Here is an 18,233-nt window from a genome sequence, read left to right as displayed (position 1 = left end):
GAATTGATGTATAAGTATTCAGTCAAACCCATTCTTGAGTCATCCTTCAAGTCATATTATACTAACAATACTTTAGTATTATGCACACGATTCAAAGCCTATAAAATATATTTCTATTCCATTTTAACAAATCATTCTTCATTTACTGTCACAACAAAACCATAATTTCATGAAGTTAATAGTTAATCATAAAATTATAATTCAATCATATTTTAATTGACCAAAACACACGCATATTATAAACCAAAAACAACAGATATCGCAACGATTGACACATCATCGTTTTACAACCATAAACAAAGAAAAAAATGCACACTCACGCTCTTGTACACTCAATGGGAGTGTTTGAAAAAGTCAGCACATTTTGTATTGGTGTGGCGCTAGCAATAATTAAGTTGTTATACCCACATAGGTACATCCGCATCCTTGCACACCAACGGCCGCATCCATAGTAAAGCATCTTTTTATCACACTCACCCACCACCAGAACGTTGTCAAATCCATAGTCGTTCACTACCTCTGCCACCACCACCATATTGGCTTCCTCACATATCAATGACTGCATATGCGAGCATATCGGAAATGTGCATCGTTTTTATTGCGGCATCAATAAATTACCTTGACATTGAACAAAAGGATCTGAAGGGGAACATCCCATTGTAGCATTTATCTGTCAGTTTTTATATCTCACTGCTCAATGTCTTTCTATTTTCTCGTCGAACATTTACAGTGGCGTTTTCTTAAGGCAAACGAGGGATTATCAATCGATTTGGAACATCTTTTACGTCGACCATCCACCGGACATTGGCCAGGCGTTGTGTTTGCCTGCCTTTAAAGCGAATGCTTCTATGCTTGAACACGCGTCAAAAGTGGGCGAATGTTTTACACCGGAACGCCTGCATTATTCGCCTAAGTTGATTTTCTCACGTATTTGAATTTGGCTTTCGTTGATGTCTAATAATCGCTTTACTTACTCATATCACAGCAGTTGTGATGCGAATAACTAAGGCTTAAAAATAATCGGACTTCCCTGTATCCAAAATCCTTAAATGAAGAATTGGAATCAAAGAAACTCATACAATCCCTTCGTCACCATAAGGTGCGGTGATAATCCAATCTGATAGGTGATGAAAAGTTTTAGGCACACGAAATATCGTTTTATATCCTGCAGGATTTGGCTACAATTTTGAATATTGAATTCCTTCAATCTATGTCACGTATGACAAAACGCCCATGCCCTGACGTAGGTGAAGTTGAATGGATAACCATAAAGATGAGTTCAATTGGAGGTCAGTGAGGATAATTGAGATGGCATAACGAGAAAAAAGGTGCAGGTCAGGAAGTTGAGAAAGCTCCAGATCAGATTCAGAGATAACACATTCTGGGATAAAATAAAAAAAAAAAATTTTGATTGGTTAGAGATGAGATGTTACCGATATCATATGGTCCGAACGCCTCTTGGCAGGGCCTTGAAGATGGTCATCTCGGCATTTTAAAAAATTATTCGCGTTGCCAAATCTTCATTGCAGATTTTGCCTATGAACATTCCACTTAGGAACAGGGGCAAACTTCTCACATATCAATGAGTGCAGTCCAATTCAAGTTTAAGCTCAATGATAAGTATTACATACCATAGTACCTCACAAATGTTGCCAGCATTAGGAGGGGAAAACCATCGCTGAAAATTTTTCTGATGGTCTCGCCAGGATTCGAACCCAGGCGTTCAGGGTCATAGGCGGACATGCTAACCTCTGCGCTACGGTGGCCAAATCTTCATTATTGGTGCGAATAGCAATGTTTTGAATTCCTAAATGAATTCTTGGCTCATGCGATTGCACTGACTTGGGTTACTGGACGTGTTGGTATTCCGAGGAATGAAAAGCGATAGAATGTGCCAGAAAGGGCTCGTCCACGGCGGTCGTTGTCAAAGTGGAAACCTGTTCATGAATGCCGAACTGGCAGGACACAAGGCTTACCGTCGAATTCAGTTGGAAGAAAGAGCTGCTAGCTTTTGATAAGAAGTCACTTGGCGTTATTGAAGTAGTTACAACCATAGGCCATATAGCTGAGCACATGAGGAAGGGACAAAATATTTGCTGCCTTGGGGAGGCAGATTTTATTTAATCTGGGTGATCTTGCAGATATATCTCTAGGAGGGTCACGTCAAATACGAAAGGGAAAGCGATAAAGTCTTACAAGCGGCATGGGTGAGTTGATATGCAGGATCACTGGCTAGCACACAATGAGTAGAAACATAGGTGTGGACCGGTACTTCACAATTCTTTTAGGGATTATTGAGCACTATCCGGCAAAGAATTTTGGAAATCGGGTCACAAAGGAAGATTTGGCAGCCTGAACAATATTTCAAACGACGAGGTGAACAAATTTAGGGTCCCGCCAAGAGGCCCGCTACGACCTATGGCCTTGACATTTTACACATGATCTCGATGACAGCTCTCTCTGAGGTCTAATCATCTACAATTTTGAGAAGTTATCTTTTTCCGTTTTCAAATGACAGATTTTTTACTAGTTTTTTTCATATCTATCACACTGTGCGGTATAGGGAGACAACGAAATGATAAGAGAATATACATATATGCATTCCCGGTCGACATCCATTCACGTGTTTACTCAGTGTATGACGACCAGTTTTTCTGCGTATCAACTCACACATGCCACTTGTAGGATTTTATCGCTTCCCCTATCGAAACTGAACCGTCGTGTATCTGAGGTGACCTTGCTAGAGAAACGTCTGCAAGTTATTCATTGAATTGAACAAACCCCAAGACAGAAAATATTTGTTCCCAACTCATTTCTGCTCAAAGCCATGGAACGTATGATGAATACCATGATAAAGAGAAGGACATCCAGCGAGGTTGGGCATAAAATAGAATACGCACACAGTACCGGGTGGACCGAGTGCTTAGAGACTTGATAAACCATATGCTAAGAATAGGTGGATAAATTTTGGGTCTCATGATATAAACATAAAGAAGAAAGTGGCACAAGACACGCCACAGTGAACATTTTATCGCCACTCCTATGGGTGACCACCATAAATAACCTATAACTTAGGAGTGATCTTGGATAGGAAACTGAATTGGAAGTGTCACATTCTGGAGCGTACCGAGAAGGCTCGCAGATGTTGGGCACTATGTAGACGTGCCGTAGGCTCGAAATGGCGCTTGAATCCGAGGATAGTCTACTCGCTTTACAGGAGCTTAATAAGCCCAATACTTACTTACGCCTCAGTAGTTTGATGGACTGCGATGGACGTCTTGGCATAGGCGGAGCGATGAGGACCACTCCCATTAGGGCTCTGAAGACTATTCTATTGTACAATAGATATCCGACCCATTGACATACAGATTAAGTGTGAGACAGCCATTGCGGCAATGAGACTTTAGAAGATGGGAGAATAGATTGAGGATAAGAGCAGCTCATACCATCGCAGTATAATCGAGGCGACGAAAGGTAACCCGGATGGATTCGAAGATGTTTCCGATCAGATACCTGAGATTACACCTGAGGTCGAGTGCGAGACACTGCTGCTAGAGGGACAGTTTTGAATTGATGGAACTCTGGTATTGCCATCCGGGATTTCAGACAGAGATCTGTTTTTGACTGGGATATGATCGATCCTGCAGGCTGAGGTCATGGCGATTAAGGAATGCGTGAGGTAGTGTGGTGATCACACGTGGACGTCAAGTGTGAACATCTTTACGGACAGTAAAATGGCCATAAGGGCAATAACAACCAGGACGGTATAGTGACGAACAATTTTGGAGTGAGAAATAGATTGACGCCTTCTCTGAGGATGGCACGATCCGCATCGTTTGGTTGCCGGGACATAACGGAGTAAGGGGGAATGTAAGGCATACGATTTGGCGGTGAAGGCCAGGAGACTGCCGTCAATAAACTTGGTTAACACGAAGCCTTTCGAGTCGACGCAGTCCTATTTAAGGGCATGGTTGACGAAGCCATGAAACACTGTCACACTCAGGAACAGAGAGATACGGTCGGTAGGACGGCGAAAATCCTATGGAGAGATCCGGATCGTGAGAAGACGAAGCTATTACTAGACGGAAGTAAGGATGAGGTCAGTATAGCTTTCGGTATCATAACAGGACACATTGAACTACGTGCTCACTTATGCAAAATCGGTGTGGCAAATGAAAGCATGTGTAGAGAAAATTATGAGACGTTGAAGCATTTCCTCTGTCATTGCCCTGCTTTCGCGCCTAACAGACGCCGATACTAAGATGGGGACACAATACTAGTCCTGATCCAACTTAGGGAAAAGTTATGGAAAACAATTAAGGATTTTGTAAGTAGCACGGAGTTCCTAACTTAGATTTTCTATCTCGAGGTTACATTTTACTATTTAGAGACCTCAACAAGCCGAAGTGCATGTCCTTAGTGGCATGGGGCGGATTAATGTCCGCACCCTTTTTTAAACCTAACCTACTCATGTGCTCAGCCATATGGCCTTTAATTGTAACTCCTTAAATATTGCCCAGCGACTTATTATCAAAAGATAGCAGTACATTCGACCGATGGCCAGTGAGTTCTGCCAGTTTGGTATTCATTGACAGGTGAATCAGCGTAACCCCATGACCCAAGAGTTTAGTAAGAAATTCTAAACATTCCGATTCGCACCTTGCTCTTGCTGTCCTTAATCGAATCTGAGGTCTTGAGCCCCACCAAACTGTACTGAGCAAAGAAAGGGGTAATTTCTTCGGTTACGGCCGCGATCTCTTCCTCCTCAAACACAGTATCCTTCTCCCAATCCTCTGTTTCGGGAAAGAGAATTGAATTACAAGCTGTGTCTGATAGACTGGTTCCCTGGTTTAGGAAGATATACTCTGCTTGTATCAGAATGTCATATATACCTGTTGGATGGAGGGACACGGAGGTCACTTTCATTCCGAATGCAGGAAAACCCTACCACACCAAGGCGAAAGATTTCCGTCCTATAAGTCTGTCATCCTTTTTGCCGAAGACTCTTGAGAGGTAGGTAGAAACATATCTTAAGGCGGAGATCCCTGAAGATCGCCTGTCGCGGCAGCAGCATGCATATACTAAAGGCAAATCCACTGAATCAGCCCTTCACGACCTAGTCGGCTATATGGAGGGCTCTCTGGCTTTCAAGGAATATACAATGGTAGCATTTATTGACATTGAAGGTGCTTTCAATAATGTAAAACCGACGACAATCATGAAGGAGTTGGAGCTTCCAGGCATCAACTCTACCGTAAGAAAGTTTATTACTTACTAAGCATTACGGCAGGCTACCTAGAGTGGTCTGGTGAACGGCGCTTCAAAAGTCCACCTACTGCTCAATACTTAACTGGATCCAAAGGATAACTTGTTTGTGCATCACAGCCGCACTGGGGACGACACCATCTGATGCACTGAACTTAATGCTACATCTTATGCCTCTGGACACTGTGGCTACCCAAATTGCTGCGACCACTGCCGTGAAGTTAAGGGAGCTTTCTCATTGCTCATGTGGCGGCTACGGACACTGTGTTAATCTTGATACAATATCCGAACCGCTTTTTGATAAAAAGTACTGTACAACTATTCTTGATAGAACCGATTGGATCTACGATATCCCTGGTAACATAAGTTACATAGACTTCTATACGGATAGTTCCAAACTAAACGACCAGGTGGGCTTTGGGTGTACTCTAAAGATCGACAACGGGTCATATCGAAAAGGTTATCCGACCACTGCAGTGTGTATCAAGCAGAGATCCTTGCAATTAAGGAAGTGGTGGAGTGGCTAAGATATAATGTCATTACGACAATTGGCATAAATATGTTCTCAGACAGCTAGGCAGCCATTAAATCCCTGGAGAACGTATTTCTGAACAAAAAAAACCACTCTCGACTGTCGCAGATTTCTCAACGAGATGGCTGAACAGTTCAAAATTCACCTGATCTGGGTGCCGGGCCACCGAGATGTCCCAGGGAATTGTAAAGCGGATGAGCTTGCGAGACTAGGAACTACCCTACACATTCCAGGGATACTGGAATCTGTGGATAAACCTTTAGCGACATGTAAGCTAAGTTTTCTGGACCAGACCCGAAAGACAACGAATGATAGATAGATGGTCACAAAGAGGGGGCTGTGAGCATTCCAAAACTATGTGGGCTAATGTAGACTTTAAGAAGTCTACTGCTTTGCTGTCATTGGCTAGAACAGACGTCTCAGTCATTGTATCCGTCGTGACAGGTCACTGTCTAATCGGAAAACTTGCTGACAGGTTGCCAGCAACGACTTTTGCAGAAGCTGTGAGGACATCGAAGAAGAAGAAGAGACTATAGAATACCTTCTGTGTGTGTGTCCCGCACTAGCAGTTAGAAGGAGTTCTACTTTAGGTTCTCATTTCTTTGAGAACCTGTCTGATTTAGCGAATGTGAACATTTGTAGGTAGGAACTAGAAGGTATCTTCCTTCTTCTGTTCCTGATTTATCACAATGGACGAAAACGTCTAAGTGAGTCTGCTTTACCTACCTAACCTAACGTTTAAGTGAGTCTGATGGTAGACTGCCACATAAAACTTACCTAACTTAATCTTGATCTGATAAGGTTAGGTTGGTTATTTAGTATCCTTTAGGACCATTTAAATTCGATATTGCACGATTTTTTCCTTAACCAACAATATATAAGTAGGACTTGAGATTTCAAAAGTGTAGTATAGTAAGAGGGTTAAGCTTAAATGGTAAATAATTAGGACTCAATTATGTTTTTCCCCTGCTTATTATTTCTTCAAACTTAATTTACTTAGTAGTAAAACTTATCTGGCCAACAAATAGGGATAATAAATAACTCAAATGACTCTCTTTGATAATTGATTGATTTTGTGACATTTGTTAATCCTCCAAAGTCAATTGTATAAAACCCACTATGGGATTTTCGGCTTTCCTCTTGGAGAAATAAATACTTATCTATACTATGTCCAGCCAAAAATATATATATTTGTTTTAAGGTTATTTTAGCCAAATGCCGAAATTTCAGTTTTTCCAAAAAAAAAATTGAGTGAAATGTTCTGTTCATTGTCATCTCCACCCACCCCTATACCTCTATAAACTGTGTCTAAAATTTTGGGCACCAAACAGCCATGTGTGCATTATCCCTTTGTATTGCTGTTGTCCTTTTGGATTTCGTTGCAAATACATGTGAGTAGTTGCATTTGCTCGCATTTTTCCTGTGAATTAAACAACAACACAAAGACTGAAACTGTTGCAAAATTTATGACTTTTACCGCTTTTGGGTTGACAGTTTTTACACAGCCTTTTTTTCCTCTTTCTCTATTGAAGTCTAGTGAAAAATATTCTTGTGTAGTTTTTGATTGTCTACATAGGGGAGATTTAGCTTTCATTGGGTGGGCACAGGCATGGTGTTGTGGGCTGTTGGATGTTATTGTTGTTGCATTTATTTAATTGAGTGATATCAGTGCGTTAAGTTTTCTCTACTATTTCAGTTTTCGAAAATTTTTGGTGGCATATGTAAACTGAGAGAGTTCAGCATTTAAAACTATTTGGGCCTTAAGTTCGGCTGGGGTGAATTTTGTAATATTTCCCGCAGTTCCAACCTTATCAAATTTAGAAGGAAAATACGCTTGCTGTACCCTCTAGAAGCCAATTTGAAAGAACGGTTTTTATGAGGCTAAGATCGGAAATGTGGCCACAAGCAGTATCCAAGGAATGACCTATGTGACGTTCAAGATAAAGTGTAAAATCAAACTCATTTAGGCAATGTATGTACATCGCTATACCACTGTAGCGAGAGACTAAAGTCTCTGCTGAGAAACGAACCAACAACCCTTTCATGGGTAATTCGAGTTTGTTACTAATTCATCTACAGGGGCGTACCAAACTAAACACAAAGTGTGAAGCGGCTCCAAACAAAATCATTCATCAAAAACGGATGAGAAATACTTAATCATATCTATAACAAGTAAAAAGGTGTTTAGTTCGGCCGGGCTGAACTTTGGATACCCCTCACCTCGGGTATATATGCAAACCACCTTTCATCAAAATCCGGTGAAAATTGCATAACTTATGTCTCATAGCAGTTATATCGAAATATGATGCGATTTGCTGGATGGGCGGATGGTAAACTAGGAAATTAACAATTTTTGAAGTTTCGCCATTGGTACGTCCAATGACAAAAAATTATTAGAGCAATATGGAAACTTTCAATATAATTGTGAATCATAACATCGAAATAAATCCAAATATACTTTGAAACAGTTTGAATTATCAACTAAGATCTACTTATAATTGGTACAAATTTGAGTTAGAATTGGGATTACATTAAATTAAAATTGGCATCCTTTTCAATATGCATAATCTATTTTAAAACCAGTAAGGAAGGAACAAAAGTCGGGCGGAGCTGACTGTATAATACCCTACACTTACCCTATAAGTACAATGTGGGAGCTTTATCCAATTCTGAACTAATTTTGATGGACCTCGGCGAGCAAATATTTTCAAAACTGGAATAACTACGGTTGACAAATGACAACATTATTGCAAATTTCCCTAAATCTGACGAACATATATATATAGGAGCTATATCTAATTCTGAAACTGATTTCGAGCAAACTTCTCAGATAATGTGGTCGTCGTCGAGGAAAACGTTGTGCAAAATTTTGGCAAGATTGGTCAAACAATGAGCTTGCAGTAGCTCTTGGGGTGAAAATCAGTCGATATACATATATGACAGCTGTATCTAAATCTGGGCCGATTTCTATGAAATTCACCACTAATATCGAGAGTCATAAGAAAATCCTTCCTGCCAAATTTCGAGAGAATCAGATAACAAATGACAATTTTATTGCATTATTACTGAAAATCGGAAATGCGCTTGCTGTTACCCCAAAAGCTAAAATCGGGCGATATATATATATGAGATCTATATCTAAATCTGAACCGATTTCCATGAAATTCACCAGTAATGTCGAGAGTCATCAAAAATCCTTCCTGCCAAATTTCGAGAGAATCGGTTAACAAACGTCCATTTTATTGCATTGTTACTGAAAATCAGACGAACATATATATGGGAGCTATATTCAAATCTGAACCGATTTTTTCCAATTTCAATAGGCTTTGTCTCTAGGCCGAAAAACATGCCTGTATCATATTTAAAAACGATCGGAAGAAAACTGTGACCTATACTTTGTACACAAATTAACATGGACAGACAAACGGACATAGCTAAATCGAATCAGAAAGTGATTCTGAGTCGATCGGTATACTTATCAATGGATCTATCTCTCTTCCTTTTGGGTGTTACAAACAAATTCACTACGTTATAATACCCTGCACCACTGTAGTGGTGTAGGGTATAATTTAAAGGAATGTACAAAAACTAGTTGAAGCACTGAATAACATTTAAATATCAAGAAAGAGAGCTACTGTTAGTGCAAAAAAAAACTATATTTGTCACCAATTCTTTCAAGAATTTGTCGCAGAAAAACATCTAACTTTACCGTAAATAAAATTAAACGCTTTGCAGAAAAGAAGTTTACTTGTCGAAAATTTCGTTTACGTGGTATTTCATATCGTTTTAATAATATTTAAGGTAATCTTGTTTATACCTCCTCCCCCTTTCATACTTTAATTGAAAGTTAAATAAAGCTAACGGCCATTCTTTGTTGCCAATTGATCTTGATCGTCATGACATTTTATGTCGAACTAGCCATATCCGTCCGTCTGTCCGTCCGTCCGTTCGAAGGAGTAAAGCTAGCTGCTTGAAATTTTGCACAAATACTTCTTATTAGTGTAGGTCGGTTGGGATTGTAAATGGGCTATATCGGTCCACGTTTTGATATAGCAGCCATGTAAACGGATCTTGGGTCTTGACTTCTTGAGCCGCTAGAGGGCACAATTTTTATCCGAGTTGACTGAAATCTTGCATGAGGTGTTTAATTATGACTTCCAATAACTGTGCTAAGTATGGTTGAAATCGGTCCATAACCTGATATAGCTGTCATATAAACCTATCTGGGGTCTTGACTTCTTGAGCGTCTGCAGTGCGCATTTCCTATCCGGTTTATCTGAAATTTTGCACGACGTGTTTTGTTATGACTTGCAAAACTGTGTTAAGAATAGTTCAAATCGTTCTATAACCTGATATAGCTGCCATTTAAACCGATCTGGGGTATTGACTTCTTGAGCGTCTAGAGGACGAATTTATTATCCGATTTGGCTGAAATATTGCCTGATGTGTTTTGTTATGACTTCCAACAACTGTATTAAGAATAGTTCAAATCGGTCCATAACCTGATATAGTTGCCATTTAAACCGATCTGGGGTCTTGACTTCTTGAGCCTCTAGGGGACGAATTTATTGTCCGATTTGGCTGAAATATTGCCCGATGTGTTTTGTTATGGCTTCCAACAACTGTATTAAGAATGGTTCAAATCGGTCCATAACCTGATATAGCTGCCATATAAACCAATATGGGATCTTCACTTCTTGATCCTCTAAAGGGCGCAAGTTTTACCCGATTTGGCTGATTTTGTACAACGGATTCTCTCATGACCTTTAACATACGTATCGAATATGGCATGACAGCTCCCCTATAAGCCGATCTCCCTATTTTATTTCTTCAGCCTCTAAAGTGCGCAATTCTTACTAGATTTTCTACTATAGTCTCCAATATTCAGTTCAATTATTGTCCGAAGAGAACCATTGCTTGATATTGTTCCAATAACATAGCAATTATTTTCTTTTATCCATTGTTTGCCTAAAAAGACAAATGCGATCTATGGTGGAAGGTATATAATATTCGGCTCTGCCGAACTTAGCACGCTTTTACTTGGTTATCTTGTTTTTGTTTCATATGCGATTAAGGCGAATAGTACGTGAAGTAGATATATGTCCTTTTACTAATTTCAATCCCCCTGATTTGAATTCTTGAGGTTAAAGAAAAGTCAATCATTACCCAATTTAGTTTTTTGAAACTAATTCTGTTGGTGTTGGCAATCATATCTTATATTCACTAATACTTGCATTTTCTTTTCATAAAACGAAATTTTCACTTTAACTTAATCAATACACAAGACAAACATCTTTAGTGCCAAGAATGCACAAAAGTTCGAGAGAATGAGTTATGATAACGCCTTACATACCTTTTGAAGTACAATCACAAATACAAGAAAGTTACTCAAACTAAAAGCCCTCATGGGCCTTCCTTTTTGTTTGCTTAATCCTTTCTCCATACAGGAAGGATAGTAAGAGTATGATCCTTGTAATAAACATATTTTGCTACCGTTATACAATACATATATTTATGACTTGATTGATGTGATAGATTTCGCATAATGACGACAAGTAATAAGGCTATGACTAGAAGGTGTGGATGTCATATCCGAATGTCCTTGAGTTAAAATTATGTAAACAACACAAGAGGCTGGGAGGCACGCATGCCTAGCAAAGATGTATGAATGTCTGTCGCTCTGTCCTTACGCCTGCCTGTCCCATTGTTGCCTGACAAAAGGAGTGCGCGAGTATTGCGCGATTTTTAGTTAAACAACCAGTTGAAATGATTATAACTGCAGCATTTTTCTTTGCTTTTCTTTCATTTATGAACTTACGAATTTTCAGAATTCAGAAAGGGAATTCTTGCAACATGTCCTTTTAGCCTTTGGGATAATTTGCCTGAGCTGTGATAGAGAAAGAACAAAAAAGGAATTTACACTTTTTCCTAAGACAATACCATGCCTACTTTTCGTTAAAGGACAAGCAGCTTTTGTTTTATGATCGCCTCACTCTATCCCATAGCTTCTATTTGAGCAGATTTTTATGTATTTATGATTACAGCAATTAGTTAAGTGAGTGTGTTTGTTGTTGTAAACAAAGGCCACCAGACATAGGCAGCAAAAATGACATTGCCAAGCAAGGCCTCCTTCTTAGGGACATCAGAGCATCTTAATTATAGACCATAGGAGGTATGCAAACTAAAGTCTTAGAGAATTTCTCCTCCAGAGAGACTAGAGAAGATCGTGAGATTGCCTTGGCTGGCAGGGGAAGTCGGTTGTGAGTGTTGACGGATAACCTCGAAGTGAATGTGGAATATTTCGCGATGATAATGTGATGTTTATGGCCAAAGCATATGGGTAATAAAGAGCCCAGCAGGTATCCTCACAAGGACTGCTATGCAAGGAGACTGGATAAAGATGTGGATAAAACTTCTCCTCTTTTTTGAAAACACACTGACCTACCTTTCGGCTGCTGCTCTCTTTCAGCCTTACTCTCCCTTGTGAGCCTTTCATTGCACTCTCTTCCTGTGCAGGCGAGGGGAAAATAGCTAAATGTCCTTTTTGTTTCTGCCATACACACAACACCGATCACCCAGCATGTGTCAAAGTGTCATGCCAAGGATATTTATGGGCAATGACGAGCAAAACAGTGATATGCCGTTTTGCACCAACAATCGCCCAAACACAATGTGGGAAGGTCGTGTGCCACAAGGTCCTGGAGAGCGAGGCGAAGTGGTGTGTACACAGAGCTAGGCTGAGATTTTTGCTATATTAAGCCCGGCATTGGCAGAGAGCAGCACATTCGCAATCACATCGTCGTCCTGAATACATCGCATCTAGTTTAGTTTAGTTTGAAGAAGAAACGCACAAAATTTTAGTCACTTAGAGCCATTTTCATCGCATCATCATGGCAGCTACAAACTTCTATGCCGATTTTGCCAGCAACTCCACAAATATGTACAATTATGCCAATAGCTCATACTATGACAACTCATCGTACTATCACCACCAGCAACAGAGTTCAACAATCAGTCAGGCTTGGAATCCGGCCACCTACAATCCCAACTATGTGCCCCAATACACAGCTCCCGTCTTGGATGGATCAATTTACAATGACTACTACAACTATCAGAGTTCGTTGGATCAGACACCAGACCAACAAAAAGCTGCACAGACCCAAGAGCCCCCCAAAGTTTCACTAAAAAGAAAAGCTGTGGAATTGGAAGAGAACAAGCCCACCGAAGTAAAAGTCGAAGTTGAGGAGCCACCCAGCAAGCTAAGGGCTCTGCTGACCAATCCAGTAAAGAAATTGAAATACTCTCCTGACTACTATTACACCACCTTTGAAAAGGTTAAGAAAGCCCCAGCCGCCAAGGCCAGCGAAAGCCAATGCAACGCCCTGCCCAGTGTCACACCACCCAACAGCTATGAACAGGAATTTTTGACCGCCCATACCCCTGCCTCGACTCAACACAGCTCCATCTTATCACCCAACCGTAGTGATGTGGACTACTTGGATGTCTATTCACCGCAATCCCTTAAGGTCTCCACCACACATGGCCCCTCCAATGCAGGAGGTTTCAAACCCAACGTTTCTCAACCTACCACTCCCTCACCGTTGGTGGATGGCATTAGCACTCCACCCCTATCGCCCAATGACAAACATGCCGCCAACCAAATCAATCATCAAACGTCAGAGTCACAACATGAATTCAATCAAATGTTGTCAGCCGCCAACAGCGACTACCATTGGTCGAATTGTGAAGACAGCCCTGCATCAGGTAGGTTTCCCCTAAACAACTCATAATTTCCCTTAATTTTATGAAGGGCATAAAGGACATATTTCTACCTGCTCATCTTCTAGAATTTAGCTAAAAAATTTACAACTTCTGGGAATCTAATACAAATCTATTTTTCCTCAATTTTATTGCAGATTGCAAAGACTCAAAACGCACTCGCCAAACCTACACCCGCTATCAAACTTTGGAACTGGAGAAGGAATTCCATTTCAATCGCTACATCACCCGCCGTAGACGCATAGATATTGCCAATGCCTTGGGTCTGACAGAGCGCCAGATCAAAATTTGGTTCCAAAATCGCCGCATGAAATCCAAGAAAGATCGCACTCTAGAAGGACCCTTGGAGCAATGCCTAAACTATTCCACCATGCCCTTGGAGGCGGCTGCCAACAATCAAGTGCCTTTTGTGGCCGCTCATCAATCGATGGCCAATACCGCCACAGGCTCCTACCCAAGCTATTTGAGTGCGGGACCTCAAGCATTCCCAGCCGCCTATCATTCACATCATCATCACCACTCGCCTGAACATTATGGACAACAGTATGATGGCTCAGCTCACGCTCATCACAATAACGCTGCTGCTGCTGCCCACCATTATTTGGCCGATGCCCAGCAATACAGCTCAACTGCCCAGCATTTTGCCCAAACTGCTTACCCACAGCAACAACAGCCCACAATGTCAGCAGGATCCAACCCAATGTATCAGTTGGCCTAAAGCGTTGGTCAAGTGTAAACAGCCACGAAAGCCAGATTTTTTGCCATTTGAAGGTACGCCACAGCAAATGGTCAACAAAGTCATAGTTGTAACTTTCGAGCTGCACTCCACTCCAGCAGAGTGCTGCTTCTATGGCACTCTGGGCGGCATCCCACGGTGTACACTCGGTTTGGACAAGACCGAACCGATATACAGACACTCTAAGCGAGATGAGAGACCGCCAAACAAAAGACCAAGAGCTAGCAAGAACGTTTTGTGCGCAGGCGCAAATGCCAAACAGTGCAATATTTACTATAAACAGGCCACAAGGGTGGATATGCCCAATAGGGCAGCAACCAGCAGGCAATGTTAAAACAAGCAACCAGCAGACGGACACACAAACACACAGGAAGGAAGTCAAACAAACGCACTCGCACACGCACACGCATACACCCAAAGCCCTGATGATGTTGATGGCTATGGCAAAACCAATAAATTATGAGTTTTGCCAGCATTGTTCACGGGGAGTAGCTGACAAAAGGGACCAAATCAAAAAACCAACTGTAAAAGGCATACCCACGGCAGGACCTGGGTAGCTAGCCTGGGGTTGACAATAATCACCCTGACAGCATCATTACTACGGCCACATTTACTCTTCTCATCCCTTACTCGTTCTATCTGCAGAAAAGTGCAAATCCTGCCGTTGTTTCTTTGCCAAAAACAAAAGTATTTGAGTTTACAATCAAAAGCAACAAACTAATTATTTTCTTATCAATTAGACTTGAGTTTTTACTAAGTATTAAATTTGTATTAAGTTTTTAGAAATTATTTAATTATTTAAAATAGATTTTTTTTCATTATTTATGTTTAAATAAAAATGCCTTCGGATTTACAAAAAAAAATTTTAAGAAATTTAATTTTGTTTTAAGTTGCCAGGTGCAACAGCTGTTATTTTGTAAAGTTTGTTGACTCTCATCCCCTAAAACATGGGGACTTTTCCGTAAATGTATCGACAATTTTAGGGAATATTGCATTGTCGTTTTGGCATTGGACTTTCCTTACTGTGTTTTGGTTAATACAACATATGTGCAAATAGCGAGTCCAGTCCACAAACTCTCCCCATTTTGTAGATTTTGCCAACCATTCTCTTCGATTGGTCATTTTTCATTCTCAATGCTGACAATTATTGTTATCCCTGCTGACATAAGGGGGAAAGACAATGGATTTGAGTTTCTATTATTGGGAATAACCCAGTTTTCATTGGCGAGGTGGATCGCATTGTAATTTCAAAATGCTGAAACTTAAAATTGGCTGAGACTTAAAATAGCTTCCATACAAACCCATCGAAAAGCCTTCTACTCCTCCTAGAAGCTCCAATTTTTTAAATATTTCTCAAAAATTTAATATGCTAAGTACAACTTAACCCTTCAACTAAGTTCATTTGTGAAATTTTTAACAGAATAATTTTGGTGTGGTGGGTTCCCTGCTAAGTTTGGCTTGCGAAAATTTTAAGCAGGATCCATGGTGACGGTTTTCCAATATTCGGTCCGACCGAACTTAGCACGTTTATACTTAGGTATGGTCTTGGACAGGAAACTGAATTGAACTGAACTGACATTCAGAAGCGCACCGAGAAGGCTCACAGATATTGGGCACCTTGTAGATGGGCCGCAGGCTCGAAATGGGGCCTGAATCCGAGGATAGTCCACTGCTGGCTCTACAGGAGCGTGATAAGACCAATACTTACTTACGCCTCAGGAGTTTGGTGGACTGCGATGGTAAGAATAATACAACAAGTTCATAGAACATGCTGTCTTGGTATGGGCGGAGCGATGAGGACCATGGTCACTCATAGACATTCAGATTGAGTGCTCGGCCACAGCGGCTATGAGACTTAAAGCGATGAGAGAATGGATAGAGGATAGGAGCAGCTTATAGCATCGCGGTATAATCCAGGCGATGATAGGAAACCGGAAGGAATGGAAAAGGTTTCCGATCGGATACCTGAGACTTCACTTCAGGTCGAGTGCGAGGCACTGCTGACAGCGGCACAGTCTTGGATTGACAAAACCCTAGTATTGCCACCTGGAAGATCATTTTACACAGATGGATCAAAGCTAGAGGACATAGTGGGGCTGGGGATCTACATTGAGAACCCAGGGACTGAGATCTGTTTTAGATTGCCGGACCATAATATGGTCTTGCAGGCGGACATCCGGGCGATCATGGAATGCGTGAAGTGGTGTGGTGCTAACGCGAGGACATCGAGTATGAACATCTTTACAGACAGTAAAATTGCCATAAGAGCAATAACAACCAGGACAGTAAGATCACAAACAGTCTTGGAAGGTAAGAAAGAGATTAACGCCTTCTCTAAGGAAGGCACGATCCGCATCTTTTAGGTGTCGGGCCACAGCGGAGTAACTGGGAACTAGAAAGCAGACGATTTGGCAGTGAAGACCAGAGGACTGCCGATATTAAACTTGGTTAACTCAAAGCCTTTCGGCTCGACTAAGTCCGAGTTAAGGGGCGTGGAACAGCGAAACGGTCGATTGGACGGCGAAAATCCTATGGGGAGGTCCAGATCGTGAGAAGGTTAGGCTATTACTGAAACGAAGTAAGATCGAGGTAAGTTTAGCTTTCGCCATCTAAACGGGAAACATAGGACTGCGAGCTCACTTCTGTGAAATTGGTGCGGCAATTGGTAGCATGTGTAGGGCATGCGGGAAAATGATGAGACGTTGGAGGATTTCATATGTCATTGCCTGGCTTTCGCGGCTAACAGACACCGGGACTTAGGTAGGGGCACGATACCAGACATGAACCAACGTGGTATGGAAAAAAACAAATAAGGAATTTGTAAGTAGCACGGAATTCCTAACTTAGATGTTCTTCTTCGAGGTTAGCTTTAAGTATTTAGAGCGCACAACAAGCCGATTACTGGCTTAGGTGTACGTCCATAGTGGCATGGGGCGGATTAATATGTGCACCATCCTTTCAACCTAACCTAACCTACTTGTTTCCAATTTCAACAGGTTTTGTAACTGGCCCAAAAAAATGTCTGTTTCAAATTTAAAGATGATCGGAAAAATTGTAATCCATTCTTTCTATAGAAAAATACATGGACAGACAGACGTTTCTTATGCTTATATAAGACGATCCATATACTTTTCAATGGATATATCTCCCTTTTTCTGGTTTTAATAAACAAATTCAAATCATAAAACCCTCAATTCCATAGAATATTTCGGGAAAAAGTTATAATATACTGGATCTCAGTAAGCAATGCTTAAAGATGCACACGAGCAATACAAATCAACCGAATCATCTTTTCGTGTAACAAAACGTCTTTTGCAATAAACGAAATATTTTTGTTCATTATGGTTGCGGGTTAGGTTGGTAATTGATTTCATTTATTATATCCACCACCATAGGAAAGAGGGTATATTCATTTAGTTATTCAGTTTGCAACACATCGAAATATTCATTTCCGACCCTACAAATACATATTTTTCGGATTGTCGTAAAATTCTAAAACGATTTAATGATGTCCGTGTGTCAGTCCGTCTGTCTGTTGTAATCACTCAACAGTCTTCAAAAATTGGGATATTTAGCTGAAGTTTACCTCAGATACGTGTTTTTACTGCACGCAGGTTAAGTTTTTGAGGGCCAAATCGGACCATGTTTGGATATAGCTGCCATATAGACCAATCTGCCGACAAAGGCTCTGAAGCCCATAAAAGCTATATATATTACCCTATTTCGCTGAATATTGAAAGAGTGAGTTGTTGTAAGCCTTCCGACATCCGACTGAAATATGGGTTAGATCGGACTATATTTAGTTATAGCTCCCATATAGACCGATCTGCCGATAAAGGGTCTGAAGCCCATAAATGCTTTATTTTTTTTTACCGATTTTGCTTAAATTTGAAATAGAAGGTAGTTTTAGGCCTCCCGAAA

General features: G+C 40.8%; 1 protein-coding gene across 1 annotated transcript; it reads left to right on the top strand.

Moving 5' to 3' along the window:
* Nucleotides 1-12,687: 12,687 nt before the first annotated feature.
* Nucleotides 12,688-14,294, top strand: LOC106081751 (segmentation protein fushi tarazu). The gene is made up of 2 exons (XM_013243937.2): nucleotides 12,688-13,561; nucleotides 13,714-14,294. The coding sequence occupies exons 1-2, from the start codon at nucleotides 12,688-12,690 to the stop codon at nucleotides 14,292-14,294; spliced, it is 1,455 nt and encodes a 484-aa protein (XP_013099391.2).
* The last annotated feature ends 3,939 nt before the right edge of the window (nucleotides 14,295-18,233 follow it).

This window comes from Stomoxys calcitrans, chromosome 2 (assembly GCF_963082655.1).
Source record: "Stomoxys calcitrans chromosome 2, idStoCalc2.1, whole genome shotgun sequence".
Lineage (NCBI taxonomy): Eukaryota > Metazoa > Arthropoda > Insecta > Diptera > Muscidae > Stomoxys > Stomoxys calcitrans.
Note: the sequence above shows the minus strand (reverse complement) of the source record. Positions and strands in the feature narration are given on the sequence as shown.